We start from the raw sequence: 17,251 nt of genomic DNA, 5'->3' as shown, positions 1-17,251 counted from the left end.
GAGATGATTGCATTCAGTTGAGAATGTTGTCATCACTGCTGAGAGGATATTAACCAAATCTCGACAGTCATTTAAGCATAAGCCAACCCCAAGGGAGTGAAATAATAGTGAAATCATCCTGGGGAACCCATCATGAGGTTCCAGAGGGCCCCAAAAACAGGCCCCACTTTGGGAACCTGGGGGCGATAAAAAGCCGCGTCCCTGTCAAACACCACAGAGGCATGATCAGACTTCTACAAGGTAATTGGCACCAACAGCTGGGTATAATCAGCACACTGCGTTATGTGGCGCTCGCTGATGATGTCAATGACTTCTTTGGAGAGAGACATCTGTGATTACAAGATTAGAAGTCATTACCATTGTAGCCCAGAACAGTGTTTTCCAAACTGGGGCACTGGGAATAACTGGGCTCCTTGAGAGGATTCCGCGGGGTCCCCAGCAAAATGAGGATTAGTTTAATTTCACAGTTTTTCACTCCATACAAGTTAACACAATGAGGGAATGCGCACGCTCCAATCAAAGGTTTCACTCACTTTATAGTAACGGCACACAAGTTCACAAATCTTTCATCAGATGGCGGTTCAAATAAAATTTCCATTTCAGTGTCAGGTCCGCAGGGTGTACACATGTAGATTGAAGTTAAAGTAATTGGAATAGACAGGAAACTATTCTGATTTGTCACAGTGGACTGCTGCGACGGAGACAGAGGAAAAATGTCTTGAAATGAATCAGTACTGTCTCATGCTTCCTTACCAGGCCACCATTTTGTGTATTTATAACGGGTTTATTTGAAGTTGTTTTATGCGAGACAACAATTTAAAAGTGGAAAAGACAAAAGAAGAAACAAACTGAGACACAATAGTGAAAGAGGGAAATCTTCTGAGACAAAACAAACCAATATGAGGGGAAAACAGATGAGGCACAGAAAAACAAGAAAATGCAGCATGAATACAGAAGGACAGTGAAAAATTATCCAACATGGCCTTGATGCAGTTACATGATCACATCTGTGTGATACTGTGTGCATGGATTTGTACAAGCCCACGCTTGGAGAACAAGAAATGTCTTTGTTCAGATGGTTTCTTCACAGTTTCATCTCTATTTTATCATTTCAGAACGATCATGAATTGCTACCTGAGGGTGATCCAGGCTCGAGCATTCGCTCAGAACCCACACCTACGCTACATGTAAGTAAATATTCTATCTTTGACAACCATGTTCCCCGTGCCTTCAAAAGATTCATTATGATCTGCAATGCCTGACAGCTTGTAGTATACGGCTACAGACGAGTTAGTGTCGAGCAGAAGATGATGCAGTTGATAGAGACTGGCTTCGGGAAAATTGTGGCACTGCCATTACTGTCGCAACAGCCGCACATCTTAAATGAGACATCCATTATTTGCCTTGGATAATTGGATTCCTATCTGCCCCGGTTCTTTGTGCTGCGACAGAGCAACATGCCAAAGACGCAGTTCCATTTAGTCAGCTCTCGCCAAATGGACAATTTGTGCAGAGGGCCGAGCATCAGAGAGCCGGGCAAAGAACAAGGTAATTTCTTTAACAAAGGTTGATGTGTCACCCCGTATGACAGCCTGTTATTCCCCAATTTTCCAGGAGTAAACACTGTGAGGAAGTCAGTCACTGTCTTTTACCTGAACACATTGCCATTTGCAATTTCCAGTTGTCAGTTGAGAGGCAGTTTGGTCTCTCCTTACTTCTGTGGATTACTGCTGTTAGGCCTGAACCTCTGCACCTTGCACTGCGGCCATGTGTGTGTGTGTGTGTGTGTGTGCGTGTGTGAGAGACAGAGAGAGAGATAGCAAGCAGCAGTTCATATTGTGGTTGCTAAAGTAAATTCACTATTTGTCAGTCAGTCAGGAACTTAATCTTGTCTGTTAGTGAGGCAGAAAAGTAGTCTGATTATCAAATGTATCTTGTGTTATGAGCTGACTTTTGGGTAACTGATTATCTGTGCACATCCCTGTGTGCACACACTGCGGTGTGTGTGTGTGTGTAGACTTCCTAGAAAAAAGTTTGCATCGGTTGAATCTTTAGGTGATTGGTGAAACTAACTGAGCTCATCAACATTTAATGGCAGTTATTTAAATCCCCCCTTCACTTTAATTTTCTCTCTAGAAAGTGGATTTGCAGAGACAAGGCTTAAAACAAATGTATTGTAACCTTCTCACCTCTTCCTCCCGTCTTCTCACTAAACATAATTGCTATGCAGTGGCAGGGATCCAAAACGTGTAAAAGATATAAGAGGAGATTGGGTGAGAGGTTGGCGATGTCTGTTTTTCCTTTGTTCTCCCCAGTGGGGTAACGGCAAATAACACAGTGAATTTCACACCCCCAGTCAGTGGTCATTATAATGCAAACAGTTACAGATAAAACCAAAAAATAAAATCCTTCCAGTAAAGTGATGCTTTTCACCCTGTAAGATCTCACAGGCTCTTTGATTCGGGCTAAAAATGTGACAAACACTATCCTGAAAATAGAAAAACTATCGAGTTTGGGTGTATTTCGCCTTCACTAGGTAAGTTTTCACTTCAACATGGGGGCATTTGCATTGTAATCAGTGAAAGCCCCACCCAAGACAGTCCGTGACAGGCCTCTTTTGTGGTCTTGTTAATGCAGATGGATGGTTGCTAGGTGACACCGAGGATGATGATGTCAAAGAAGATTAATTATTATGCCTAAGCTTAGCCTCAGAGGGCCGACCTCATTGATGTATGTGTCAGACAGGTCCACTCAAAGCTCGGGCTATCAGACGCTCAACCGGTTGCTCCTTTGTGTGGAGAACTGAAGCTCTTTATTACATGATGAGGCCGAAAACAGGCGAAATGAGACACATTAAATACGTCATGGATGCTGTAAACCTTCTGGCTTTAGTCATCTTTAACTCTGTGATTTAATACATGTATCAGGCATTATTTTGTATGTACACACATTACATACCTTGACTTGATAATTGACAGTTCGCTAAATGCCTCCTCTGAACAGAAATTGTCTATTCATACGTTAGCTACTTTGGATTTCTTAGCATGTTGAACGGTGTATGAGGTACTGTGGTGGTGTCTTGCTCACTACAGTAACTGAGTGTTAGCCTACTTCAAAAGCCAGAAACGTTTCATACCACATTATTTTGCGTGGTTAGTTCAGGTCAGGTTGCGTTAAAAAAAGCAAGGACATGTGATCGTTAGCTTGCTCCAGCTAAACTGATTATCCGAGATAGCCTAGCGTCACGTTGACAGAGCACATCAGTTAGCCCTCATCCTAAAAGCCTGTTCTTGTGTAATGCTAAGCTGAAACATACTGTTTAATGTTGTTTACCTTTAGCAAAAGAAATAACTAAAAATATGTGTTGTTCAGAATGAATATTAGCCAATTTGTTTCTTGTCATATCTAAAAAATACTAGGACTAACTAGCTATACATTACCATGCAAGGACATACAAGTCCATGTTTTAATATAAATCGATGTTTTCATTGGGATATGCTTCTCAAGTATAATTCTGTTAGCATGATATCATGTATGTAGCGAGGAAGGTCATATATAAGAGCTCTGGCCAAGGATTTCATTTGAGAGGAAGACAGTTTGAAACACTGAAAAGTAAGCCTGTGGCACTTTTTTCAACTGAGCCATGAGGCTTACGTTAGCTTGATAAACTAGCTATCAACAGATGATGGGGCAGATGTCATTTAAGCTGGAAAAACTGGCAAGAAATAAGAAGCTAGTTTTGTTTACCCCTGTCTGAAACCAAAGGAGCTTTGTTTACTAAGCAGTAAACACAGTTAAGGGTTAAACCTGCTTCTTTTCATCAATTAACTGCAAAATGTGCTGTGCAAGAACAGAAAGTTTGACAGTGGATGCCTAGGGGATGGAAGGTTATAGTTTTTTTTTTCCAGTTGATACGTAACAGATAATTACTAATAATTTTAGCGAATGATCATTTTTAAATATATAAATTCTGAAAGGGAGATATCTTAAAACATTGAAAATTCAGGCTGAGACAGCTTTTTTAGTGTCTTATTAAGCTAACGTTAGCTTAATTAACTAGCTAGCACTGGCAGTTTTCATTTAAGCCAGCAATACTGGCAAGGAACAAACAGCTGGTCTTGTTTACCTCTGTAAGAAATCAAAGAGGTATTGTTTACAAAGAATATCAAACCAACTTTGAAGGTGCATACTGCCACCTACTATCTTGGAGTGTGTACTGCACTTCTTTGTCTGATCTGCTCCGTTTAGCTGACATTATACATTTCCCGATATTGTGCATCCCTAGTGCTTAGTTACATCTGTAACATTTACTTCATCAATTGACATTGACCTTATGTGTTTGAACAAGAAGGTAGCGCTCCTGTCTTCACTGCGTTATGTAAATTGAAATCTGCTGCTTATTGTGATCACCTTCTGTCTGACATTTGAGCGAATACCTGTCCTGTTTCATAACACACTGCAGGCTACAATGTGAGAGACTGCCAGAGCTGGAAGAAAATGAGAGCCTTTTTACTACAGCAGTCTGACAAACATCCACTGATATGTACATAGTGGCGCTAATTAGATCAGTTCTCCCACACAGCTCTGGGATCAGCCGTGTTACTGTTATAATCCAGTCATGGTGACCGGTCAGGGTCTTGATGTTTGTGTTTAATTATGTGTTTATAACAAAATGATATCATTAAAGAAGCTGTCTGAGGCTGGCCAGTTCAAAATTTGTGTCAATACAGTATTTATTCATCCAAAACAAAAAAAAGAATGCAAATGCAAGACACACAGAGGCAGGAAACTTTAATGATGAGCTGATATCCAAAGTCCAAAATCTTAAATCCAAACAAAAGGCAGGTAAAGGAAAGTCCACGGGGAAAACTAAAGAGAAATAAAAAAGTGAAGACAAACCAGAAGCCACAGAGAACAAAGCAGGAACACAGAGGACACATGAGGACCGGGAACAAGCACAGGAGCTCAGGAACACAGCAGACGCAGGATGAAAACAGACAAATTGACCAAGGGTAACGGAAAAACACAGGCTTTAATACACAAGGGCTAATGAACAAATGAAACACAGGGGTACACAGAAAGAACAGTGGGAACAAGAGAAAGATAAGTGGAAAGGCACAACAAGACACATGAGAATATAATCTAGAATATAAATGACTCAAAACCCTTGAGATTTTGAATTTGAATTTAAAGTTCTGCTACAACACATAGTGAGCTAGTCAAAACCTAGAAAACGCCCAACCTAGCCTAGATTTGTCCCTAAGATTGTCTATTTCAATGCGATTGCACAAACCACATGTAAAAAAAATATCAGTGAGTTTCTTGTGGAGGTTACTGGGGAGATGATTTTGGATACTTGGATACTGAAGCACAGGCAGCACTTTTAAAGCTTTAGATGCTGTAGCTAAAGAGAGCTGAGCAATAATAATAGTGTTAGTGGTCAGTCGATAAAGTAGCTAACCTAGATCTTCATGAATGAATGTAACCATAGCACTAAAAGCAATGCTTTTAGCAATGCTTTTAGTGCTATGCGTCCTGTTACCATGGCAAATGCTCCAGTTAAGTGGCAGGACGTTTTGGAAGTTATTATGGGGGCTTAGAATAAGGTGGATACATCTGTGTGAAACCCACCATATTTTATGTTAGCCCCAAATAAAACTGAATTCAGCATACCATATTCTGTGAGAGTGTTTCATTGGGATCAGCAGGATGTTGGAGGTGCAGAGATGTTGCAAGCCAATGCGTTCATTAACCCTGCAGCCTGCTGATGTGTCCTTGAGCAAGCCACAGAACCTCTCATTTTCTGCTCAGACAACCCAGATGAGAGCTACATAACCTAAAGGTGAATACAAATGTGCGAGGCTGTACTAAGCTCCAGACTGTGATTAATTCCCCTGCATGAAATCTGTGTAACATACACTCATGACACAAATATTTGAGCAGCACTCAGAATTACCATCCTCGCAAGTTGCAAAAAGGAAATCAACAAACTGTGATATTTACTTTTTAAACACCTAGCTGATGCTTTTATTTGGTTAATGGTTCACAATTAGTGTTTCAAACTGAGATTCCACGACTCAGTTACTACAAGGAGCCAGTGGCGAGTGAGGAGACACTGCAGCCACACAGTAAACATGAAACTGTATGTCCTGATGTTTTAAAAGAGATCTATTATGCTTTTTAGTTTTTTTCCCTTCGGTGTGTTTTAAATGTTCCTGTGCATGTAAAAGACCTTGAAAGTTAAAAAGGTCAAAGTCTGCACCAAAAGAAGCTCCTCTCTCCCACAGAAAACACTGCTCCTGAAACGCCTCGTCAGTAGTCTCGCCTTTAATTCCGTGACTTTGTGACATCACAATAGGTCACCATGTCACACAAATGCATCATTTACGCCTATCGCCTACTTTGGCACGAAATAATTGATTTAGCATAGCTGCTCTATTGTTGCTAGCAGTGTTGGCTCAGGCGTGTGTGAGCTGACCAATCAGAGCAGACGGGGTGTTCAGGAGGGAGGGCCTTAAAGAGACAGGAGCTCAAACAAGAGGGAGAAAACAGTGCTGCTGCAGTGGACAGTATGAGACAACTGATGTGATTTTTGAGCACTAAAACATGTAGAGCTATTCTAGTAGTCACCCAAAATAAAATTATGAACCTCAAAATGATATATATTATATCATATATTTATATCTGATCAAATAGTATCTTTTTTTGGTATGTGGCCATGGGATAATGCCCTCAAGTTTGTTCTTTCAATTCACATCAGCTGGTATTATTTCTTACATAATATACAAAGATAAACGAAGAAAACAAAGATCACAGTTTGCTCCTCAGTAAATGTTCGAGTGGGCGTGGGCGTGTCGGAGTTGAGAATTCTAATCTGTCGCAGCTCGTTTACAGTAAAAGTGAAAAGTATTTGCTAACTTAACACATGAGTGCAAGTTATTGGCCAGAGTTTGTATCTTAAGTAAATGAATGAGTATTGGTATGAAAACTTTTCTCTTGTCGAGCGATTTGAAAAGTTTCTCCGGGATATCTGCTTTAAAACGAGCGCTCATCAACTAAACATATTACTGTGTTTGTCTCAGTGGCACCAGTTACTCAGCAGCAAATCCCCTCTCACCAGTTGTTTTGGCTGGAGAAACTGATGAAACAGCCTTGAACCTCTTAAGTACCATAAAGGGACACCAAAGGGACAATCTGTAATATTTTGCACAGCCTTTGCAGAAAATGACCATGATCAGTGCCAGGAAGTCTTAAGTCGCTGAGATGAGCCGTCTTGTCTGTACTCCATATGTATTTCATGCATGACCTCTGCTCCCTGGACTTCCCCGAGTGTGTGTCACCAAACTGTTGTTGGACTTCCAAAGCCCAGTTTTATTTGCACATGTATTGGAGAACACACAGTCGCCAGACAACATGGGGAAATGGTTCCCTTGGCAGATTCACATCCTAATTTCACACCACAAAAGAAAATGAAATAATTTACACTTCCGTGGGCTGTTTTCCAGTAATAGCTCTCTGTTATCTGCAGGCTTCAGCATCAGGAGAACATGCTGGTGATACAGTTAGGTTGCAGACGTTTGGCTGGAGTACACTAGTGTTGCAGTTTCTACTTTGTGCCATTGAACTAAAAATTGGTGATTTTGTGTTTAATGTGGTTTATAGAGCTGTGTGCTGTATACTTACTTAAAGGAACTTGGGGCAGGATTTGGGAAAAAATAAACATGCAAGTTTTTTAATGCTAATAGGTGATGAAGCGTTCAAAACCAAAAAGAATGAGCCCACCCACGTATCTCTCCATTGCCTTGAACAGGCTGTGTGCTGCATAATGTACTGCAATTCGGTGTCCGAATTTCCTGCGCAGTCCTGCGGACGTGACGTCCGATGACGCTGAATGCGCATGCGGTAGTAATGGATTCTGCTACGGCCAGCAAACGACCCACCACCACACAAAGTCCACTAAAGAGTCATACTAAGAAGAAAACAAAGGTTTTATCAGCGGCATGTCGTGAGTCGAAACAAAATTACGACCAAAGCCGGGCTGGCACCCGAATACACATCGGATACGACTCATGGAGGCAGCTTCAACTTGAATTGGGACTGAAAACAGATGCTGACATGGCTCATTTCCTAGTCACCAGGTAAGAAAACATTACAGGTCATGTTTAGAGCTTGATTTGAAAATCATATGAGATCACCGAGGACTCAGAGGGACCTAACGTGCAAAGTAACGTTAGCTGCAAACACGTAACTAGTCCACCGCCGTGTAACACTGAATAGTTACAGACTGCGCATTTTCCACGGTCCTTTAGTCTGAAACCGAATAGTTAGAAATATGTCCCTTTATATATGGGACCGAAAGCCCAACCTGTTATCCGGGAGGTGACGTTAGCAGCTGGATGTAGCCACAGGCTAACGGTTTGTTTGTGTCTGTGTAGTAACATTAGCCGCTTACACACAGCAATCCCGTATCAGAGACGATATTTTTGTCCCCCGATATGCTGTCTTTGCTTTCGCCTGTGCCTTTCAGACTGCATCAACCGTAACGGTAAATCGCCGCGCTTGTGTGTCACTACACAGAGCGAGCCGGCTTCCCGGCTGCTTCGTGTGTGTAGGGGATAAGGCATCAGCTGCACTGCTATGAAGAGTTCATGCGCGCTCCCGCGCCAGCTCGGCTGATGGCTGCAGTTACCCTAACGGCCGCAACGGCCGTCGTGTCACTATTGAGTCTTATTTCTTGATCCTGCCCCAAGTTCCTTTAAAACAACCAATAAAGAAGATTGATCAGAAGATAACGTCTGCAATGCAAGGAGTCATTTAATTTAGACTACAACCTTAAAGGCAGCGCAGGTTAAACCATTGACTGTATCAAATATAGAGGCAGCTTCTGGCTCTGAAAAGTGAAGCCTTAAACCTGCATTCTTTCTCATGACCAGAAGGGGCTGCACTGGTTGCAAAAAGAAGTCTGATTGTAAGTAAGCTTATGAGAAAATGACCCTACTTCTCACTTGATTCATTACCTCAGTAAATAGTTTCCTAATGAGTTCATGGTCTCAATCCCTAGTTTCAAGTGTGCTTCAGTACAGCACAATGTTCACTTTGTAAATTATGGTCCCATTTAGATTAGAGTAAAAGATAAAACAGGGTGTGGCTACCTTGTGATTGAGAGTGTCCTTGGGTTCTCAGTCAGATCCAATCAGGATATCCTCCCCAGCTCCACCCACATGTCCAAATATGGTCCCTTCTGGCTCCAAAAAACCAAGATGGTGACAGCTGTAATGCCAAACTCGATGTGGCTTTAGACTTGATCGGAGCTATCTGTTAGCTAGAGTTGCACTGGATATAATGGTTGTGGCCTTACTGCATCACTGCTCCTGTGGTCTGGGCCAGGTGAAGGGTTCAGACGAGGATAATCATCAGATTTACTGTAACTGAGTGGCTGTTTTATCATTTTGGATTAAAACAAGTGGTTCTGTTTTCTCTGCCACACTGTCTTAATTTATAAGAGCTCCACGCTCAGGGGAGAGGCCCAGGCAACTAAATCACAATTTTGTTCATTGGGATGATTAAATAGACATTAACAAATGGCCTTTAAAAAATAATTAAATATTAAAGTTAACTTAATATCACACTCAGTTAAATGGTCAGTGGAAGTAATAACAATCTGCTGGCTGAACACAGATGAGCTGACTATTCAGTTCTTGCTCTCCTTATTGCAAACATAATAGCAAGGTAGAGAAAGACTCACTATTGTTTTAAATGAACAAGAAGCATGGCAAAGTATCCGTTACCCCAACTTTACCTTTAAGAGTCTCCTTCAATAACTGCCATGTCTGAGTGTTTCAGCAGATGTGTGGAGGCCTGAGCTCAGTCTTCATTGTCTTTGTGTCAGAAATGGACTCTTTTTATTTTAACAGGATCTGTAGTTTCTGCCCGGCGATAGCCGCTTTACTCTAACCTGCAGAATGTGATGGTGGAGATATAAGGGACAGCAGCCCTTGTGAAATGTCTTTAGATAATAGTAATTGTATGAAAGCTTTAATCTCCTTCAGAGTAGTTTGAGATTACACACACACACACACACACACACACACACACACACACACACACAGACGCTTGGTGCCACTGAAGGTGTCGCGCTGACGTCTTACATCCTACGTTGCCTCCCGTGCCAGTGCTCACAGTAAATGGACATTATCATGTGTATTGGAGATTTATGTTAGATGAATGTATTGTGTTGTCGCAGCATTGCAAGAGGACTGTAGTGGGTTAAACCCATTATTATTAAATCATTATTGCCTATTGCTCATTATAGCCTCCTCCAATTGGGTCTCTCCCACGCTCGCACAGTTACAAGCGTTTGAGAAGTGGTTATATGACCTTGCTTTGCTTGGTCAGGCAGGCAGAGGAGGCATGCCATTGAAAAGCAGTCACACACAGCTGGATTGTGCCCCAGCAGTTTAAAATGCACCATTTTCACCCCCTTTGGTTGAGGACACGCATCCATTTATATTTTTGTCCTGTGATGACTGTATGTGTACTTGACCACACGGACCCTTTACATAACCTGACTCACTTTACTGGAATATTCAGCTGTCAGTCTGTATATACAACGTGATGATTATATGACAACCATTTTTTCTGAACCTGTTTTTTACAAAAATACTTTGAATACTGTATATGAAGAGTACTGCTGCTGGGAAAGTTACCTAGAGGTACTGTTTGTCCTGGAGATGGTTCTCATCCTTGAAGTCTTTTCTCTTGTAAAATTCAGTAAATCGTGTTCATTGTCGGTAAGCCAAATACAACACATCCTCTTGTCAGGCTCTTGAAGTGATCAGTGATCAGAATGATTTTGTCTCGCCGTTAGCAACTGTCTTTTTTTCTCTTTTCTTTGACTTTCTTTTTGTTCTTTCAAACTTCTTACCATGACATTCTGTGACAGCTGTAATTATTTGCTGATTGACGGATGAGTCTGTCTCTCGGGAGACTATTTCGACTCCTTTTCTTTATTTTCTCTGTGGCAGCAAAAGCATTTGAGCCATCATAAACTCTTGCAGGTTAAAGTTAAACTAAACACATCTAGGTGGATTAAGTCTAAATCACAAATTGTAAATAGACTTGAAGAAACCCCTAGCCAAATTTGAGCTGCAAAAAAAAAAAAAAAAAAAAAATAAGAATGACAATAAAAACATGCTCTCCCATGGATGTACAACGAGAACTGGATACAGTGTCACGGGCAGAGCGCCATTCATTCCTTTGAAAGTTGCTCAGTGGCACATGATGCCAGAAAAGTTTGACTTCCTGGTTATAGAATGACCTGGATCTTCTGCGTTGTGGGGCCCATAGAGCGTGCACTCTACAGACTTCCACTGGCCCAGTCAGCTAACTTCCAGTTTAACCCCCAGCTAACTTAAACAGGGATATACTCATTTAAAGTTGCAATTTGTGTGAGTTTTAGTTGAAAACATCCCCAGCCCCTCATAGTCCACATCTCCTGAACTAGCAGTGTAAACACCAATGCTCCCCCGATGCTCTGAGCTTACTGACCTAATTAGCTAATGAGGGCTACAGTTAGCAGCTGTTCACGGCTAATCTGGTGGTATCCTGCCCCCTATTGGTTTGGAGTATGAATTTGACAGGTGAGCAATTACTGCACCTTAAATCGTGCGGCTGCTCGAGACTTTACAAATGTTGTCAGATGGAATGGATCAAATTCTATTAGTGAATACATTTCATTTCCCAGGTTGTGACACTAAAAAAAATGTATTCACCATTTTACAGCCGCTTCTTTCACTATGTAAGTTAATGGGTAAACGCGACGTTCATGGTAATCACATGGATTGGGCACCATGTCAAATTGGCTTCAAAGCCTGGCGCTCATCCTGGGGGCTCGCTCTCTCCACTTAATATTATTACATGTTTGTCTGAATACTTAATTAGTCCACAAATATTATGCAAACCCACTTTTTCAAATGTAATTCCTTAAATGAAAACATATTCTGGTTCGACATCTGAGTTTCATGTTTTGGGAAATACTCTAATTGCTTTCTTGAGCAGAGGTAGATGAGAAGATCAGTAACACTCATTAAAAATGTGCTTATTTTGTCTAAAGGTAAAAAAAATAATAATGACCTACCAGCACCTTTAAAGCTCATTAATAAGGCCAAGTTATATCTCAGATGTTTAATTCTGCAGTTTTATCACCTGGTAAGATAACTGGTAGGTGTAATTCTACCATTCGATCAGAGCTAGCCCCGACTGTTTCCATTCTTTGCATTAAGCTAAGCGATCTGGCTGCTACCTATTAAGTGTAGCCTGTTCTCATCTAACTCTCTGTAGGAAAGCCAATTAGCGTTTTTCCCAAAGGTCAGATTAAGACTCGTGACTTGCATGTAACGTCGGGCAGGGTGACTCATACCTCTGATTACACCAGAAGACAATGGCTGACTGCTAGCTAGGTGGAGACTCGTCAGTGTCATTTCAGCGATCACTTCCTGTTCTGCCGCTCCCTTTGATCCCTCCAGGTGTGAATACCCAGTGTTCTCGCTCCGCTACTGTGACATTCATTTCACACACATTTATCTTCAACACAAACCATCAGGTGGAAATGAAGTCAACAAAGGTGCCACTGCGAGGTCTCGGGCTTTCAACTTATTTCTGCCACTGCCGGGTCCAGTTCTCCATTTGATGTTGCTGGCCGGTCGGGCTTCGTGCGCTGTGCTTGTCCCCGCCTGTGTCAAATTAAAGGTCAGCGTCTGGATGGTGAGGCAACTCTTCTCTTTATTCCAGTGCAGCCGAGGGAGAGGCCCAATAAATCTGGAGGGAACGTTGTCACCAGGGAGTCGGAAAGGTCACTCCCCACAGGGTGAGGGAAGTGGAGAGACTCTCTCATTAAATCTTCCCAGCTACGTGTCTTTTTTATTTTTTTTATTTATTCTTTTTTTTATTCCTAAATGTCACTTTCATACTCGGGTCAGCTGGCCGACTCGCCTGAGACCACCTTTAATTAGAAGTCTGATTATTCTCTGTTTACCTTGTCGAGGCTTTTAAACTCTCCGCTTTCTCTTCCTCATTCCTTTAAAATAGACTTCCTTCTTCTCTTCCTCTTCCTCCTCCTCCTGCGTCTTTCTGAAAGAGTGACTCCGTCAGGTTTTTTCCGGTAGCCTGTTCACTTCAGGTGGCGGCTGACTGGGAGATGAAATGGTTACCCGGCTGACACCTGCAGTCACTGTGGTGTGATGCCTGGTGCCTCTACAGGCACATAAAAATAGAGCAGTGATCTCCAAGGTGTAAATGAATGCTAAACCATGATATAGTGTCTGTGTCAAGCATCTTACATTCACACTCAGAGCTGTTAACACACGCTCCAACCCAGAGAAAGCAGAAAGGGTCCGGTGTAATTGCCAGAGATCAACCAAACATGATCATGTTTTAACTCATTGGCACTGGAAGAAACTGAACTTGAGACCTTTTCTCTAGTAGATGAGCTCTGCAGCCGCGACTACACACACGGCCAGTGTGAAAAGGTGAACTGTTAAGTGTGTATTAAATGTTTCTTTTTTACCTGGTATCAAGGGTAAGAGGAGCTAGTTTACCTGTATCAAATCATTCTAAAAAAGTCCTCATGACACCATAACCCTTCTCACATGAACACGTTGGGGTGGCAGTAAACCGGTGGTTAGAAAACAGACCGTAACCATTCTGAAGTCATTTTGAAACCCAGACTAGCTGGAGAATGGTGAGTAGGTAGGGAGACAGGCTTAAGGTTTGGGTCTTTTGATGGGGGGCTTATACGAGATACCTACAGTAGATGACCGTCAGCTCTCCCCCTGTGTGGAGAAGCAGCCGACAGGGAAGCAGAGCATTGCACTGCTAAACGGCATCAGTCAGACATATTTTAGCCACCTAAAAGAAGGCACACCTAAAAAAATATATATCTGTTTAAGTGTACTCTATATTTTGATCATTTTCGGTGCTTTACATATCACAGTGCTGGGCAGACACAGCTGTGCTTGTGTGTAGGAATACAGATGTTGCGTGGTTGAGGGACTGTTGTCCCAAAGGAAAAGCTGTCTGGCGACAATGTAAAGCGCCAAAATTCCAAATTCCAAAGGTCCGACTGTCAGAGTCGTTTAGCAGAACGATGCCCTTTAAGGACAAAGGCCAGAAGTTAGTGGGATTTTTCTGTCCAGTTGAAAGGGGTTAAACGAATAAATACGAAGCGGGGTGCTGTTAAGAGACATTCATCCTTTCTCCTCTGGGAAAAACACATTTCCTCTCTGGTAAAAAATAGTGACAGCTTCAGAGCCTTTATAAACAAGTAATGTACCTGCTATTACTGGAGCTGTTTCAATCTGTCACTGGGTATCTTTTCTGTTTACTCCCATTAACAATTCATGATTTTAGATGTGAACAAGGCCTTGTTATGCCAGTTTATGATTAAAAAAAAACCTCTCAGGGTACACGTGTCAGCTAAACACAAGTCTAGTTGTAGCAGTTTAAAGTCTCTTTTTGACTGCACGATAACATCTTTAAGGAAGATAATTACAACTCCTGAAATCAAAATCAGTGTGATTCATTAATGCCTACAGAGTCAATGTTTAAGAACAGAAAAAGCTGTAAAGAACATCATTTAGATAAAGCTACTGTGATTGCTACACCATCAAATATCTACTACTGTTCTCCCGAGAGGAAAATACTTCCATCTGTGTTTAGACTTCAAATTATAGCAATCCAGAATACATTAAAATAACTATTCAGCTGTGTTTGCAAAGCTATACAAGTGAACACAGTAATGTGGGCTAGCGTAAATGTTTTGCTTCTGTGGGAGTCATCGCCTGACTTTTGATTCTTTAACAAATGCATAACGGCTGTTTATCTCTCCCCATCCTGTCCTTTCTCAGTTTAGCATTGCTCTGGAGGAGGACTTCCTCCTACACTCAGGCTGTACCCTTTGGAGACCGACACTATTTATTCCATCGAGCCTTCATTTCCATCAAATAATACACATGCGGTATTAAGCTGGGTGCACGCCATACATACAGCCACTGGATGCATACAGTGCACTGCAGAATCTATCTCTGAATCAACAGCAACTGGGCTGAGATCACACTCTAGCGCTTCCTGCCCACTGTGCTCTGTGTGGTCGCGTTCCTGCTTTCCGAGTGTGTTAAATTGGAAGTTGGCGTTGCTCTGCGGGTAAAGGTTGCGTGGACCTGATTCACTCCCACAGGCCGACCCGCCGCTCGACGCTGCCAGGGCTGAAGCCATGTGACTGTGGGAGATAGCTGATGGGGAGGTGAAGGGTACTTCAGGATCTCCCTCTAACATTAGATGTTGTAGTAGACCACCCCCGCCATTTTTGAAAAAACCTCACCACCCACAATGCATCACATGAAATCACTCTTTAAGTGTAGGAACCGGACGTGTTGTTGCTGTGCCAGCTGCTGTGTTGCTGCAGTCGATGAAACAGGCTGCTGTTTGGTAACGCAGTCTGCTCCCTGTCCGGTTGCTGTTCTGGAGTGGGGATAATGGATTTTTCCCGTATGGAAAATGGTGAATTTTTCATGACGGAAAAAAAAAAAGTGCAACTCAACAACAGAGGAGAAGAACACATTAGAAGCGCCAGTTAAACAGGGCATATAGTGAGGCGAGGCTTATTTCCCAGACGTGGAAGTTTGAGAGAGCAAACAAGCATTTCAAATTGAATCAGCACATTCATAAATTTATACTGAGTTCAAATTTACATTCCGTCCTCATGCTTGGATGCTTGGATGTGCTTGTGGCTAATCTCACTGTAAACACAAACACGAAGGCTTGCCACCCCCTGATAGTGGTGTCATGGAGCATGGTATCTGCCAGCGGTGTGGACTGTGGGGAGAAACGCTCCACTGCTCACCGACCGACTATCTGCCATGGCTTGACCACTGGGACACGTGCTGGTTGTGAATGGAGTGCATCAATCTATGCCTTTCGGTCTATACTGTCTATACTGGTTGTTTTTCATCTATGAAATGAGCTCTGTGGCTGGGCAGAGATTGTACAGAGCACAGCCTGATGTTGATGAGCACAGGTCCTGAATACAACATGTAGACAAGTGAGTCTAGTGCTCTGTCAAACAGAAGGGCTTGTCAGACATGCTAAAGGGCCCGTCTACAGGCTGACTCACTAAAAGATGTGCCCACTCCAATCCATAAAGCTCCATAAATTCTACTTTTGTGTCTGCAGAGCCATTAGGGTCAGCATGACATCAATTTATTCTGTCTGCTCTGTTATCCATGCCAGGCCATAATGGAAAAAGTCTGGTGATATTCTATATTTGCTCATTATCAAGACCAAAACCATCCGATGAACAACAAGATCCAAAATGACAATTTCTAAATGTTGTTTTAAGTGTCTGACTGCAGACTGGCTTCTCTGTCACAGACAGTCACAGCTGACTCATATAAATTTGACCAACGTGGGTTGAATGAGCATCTGTAGGTCCAACTTCTATAGGCTACATCTTGGGTATGAAGTGATGATCATCTCTACGCTGTGTTTTTATAAACCATCATAATGTAGTCTTTAATTACCTCTCCCTCGCACCGTCTCACTCCCTCTTCCTCTCCTCAGGGCACAGGTGGGCACATTCAGTCTAGAGCAGCGACAGCTGTGTATATACTGAGGAAGTTGATCAGCGATTGACTGTTTTGTTTTCTTTTGCAATCTTGTATTGCTGTGGCTTTCACAGCAGGTGCTCCCAGTTATAAACTGAGTCACACTGTCTCTATAAATGGTCACACAATGCAACTAAATGGTCGCAGTCTGGAGCCTTGTATAATGTACATTGGGAGACATGTTCCTTCAATTACCATGACCATAGGCACTGAACTTATTTTTCACATCAATCCCACATTAATTTAAATGCAACCTAACCATAACCAGTCATTAAAGAGATGAAGGAGTTCTGAACTCAGATACAAACCATAACAACAAAACTCTCACAGCTCACACAAGTTGACCATACCCTCTCTGTATGAAGAGTTACGCTTGAATGAAGTCAAATATCTCAAACTAAAGAGAGCTGGAGGTTTTCTCAGTAGCTGGCTAACCAAGTGAAAATCACACAGAAAAGAGAACATTGATACCAAATATTGTTAATGGAGGATTTTGGGGGTTTATGACGTAGATCTTATATTGTAGGTTTAGCCATCATTTCTATTGGTTATGGTAACACTGTACTCATCAAAGTAAAAGCTGAGATCAGAGG

The 17,251-nt window shown here is 42.1% G+C and overlaps 1 protein-coding gene across 3 annotated transcripts in view; it reads left to right on the top strand.

Moving 5' to 3' along the window:
• The window catches only part of ntrk3b (neurotrophic tyrosine kinase, receptor, type 3b), a 196,509-nt gene that overhangs the window by 41,737 nt on the left and 137,521 nt on the right, over positions 1-17,251 (top strand). For all 3 annotated transcript variants that reach the window (XM_073464712.1, XM_073464710.1, XM_073464711.1), the window contains exon 3: positions 1,116-1,187. In XM_073464712.1, the coding sequence (XP_073320813.1) occupies positions 1,116-1,187 (72 nt within the window). The remainder of the gene's footprint in view (positions 1-1,115; positions 1,188-17,251) is intronic.

This window comes from Pagrus major, chromosome 4, assembly GCF_040436345.1.
Source record: "Pagrus major chromosome 4, Pma_NU_1.0".
In the NCBI taxonomy this organism is placed as follows: Eukaryota; Metazoa; Chordata; class Actinopteri; order Spariformes; family Sparidae; genus Pagrus; species Pagrus major.
The sequence above is the reverse complement of the archived record's forward strand: the minus strand, read 5'-3'. Positions and strand labels throughout refer to the sequence as shown.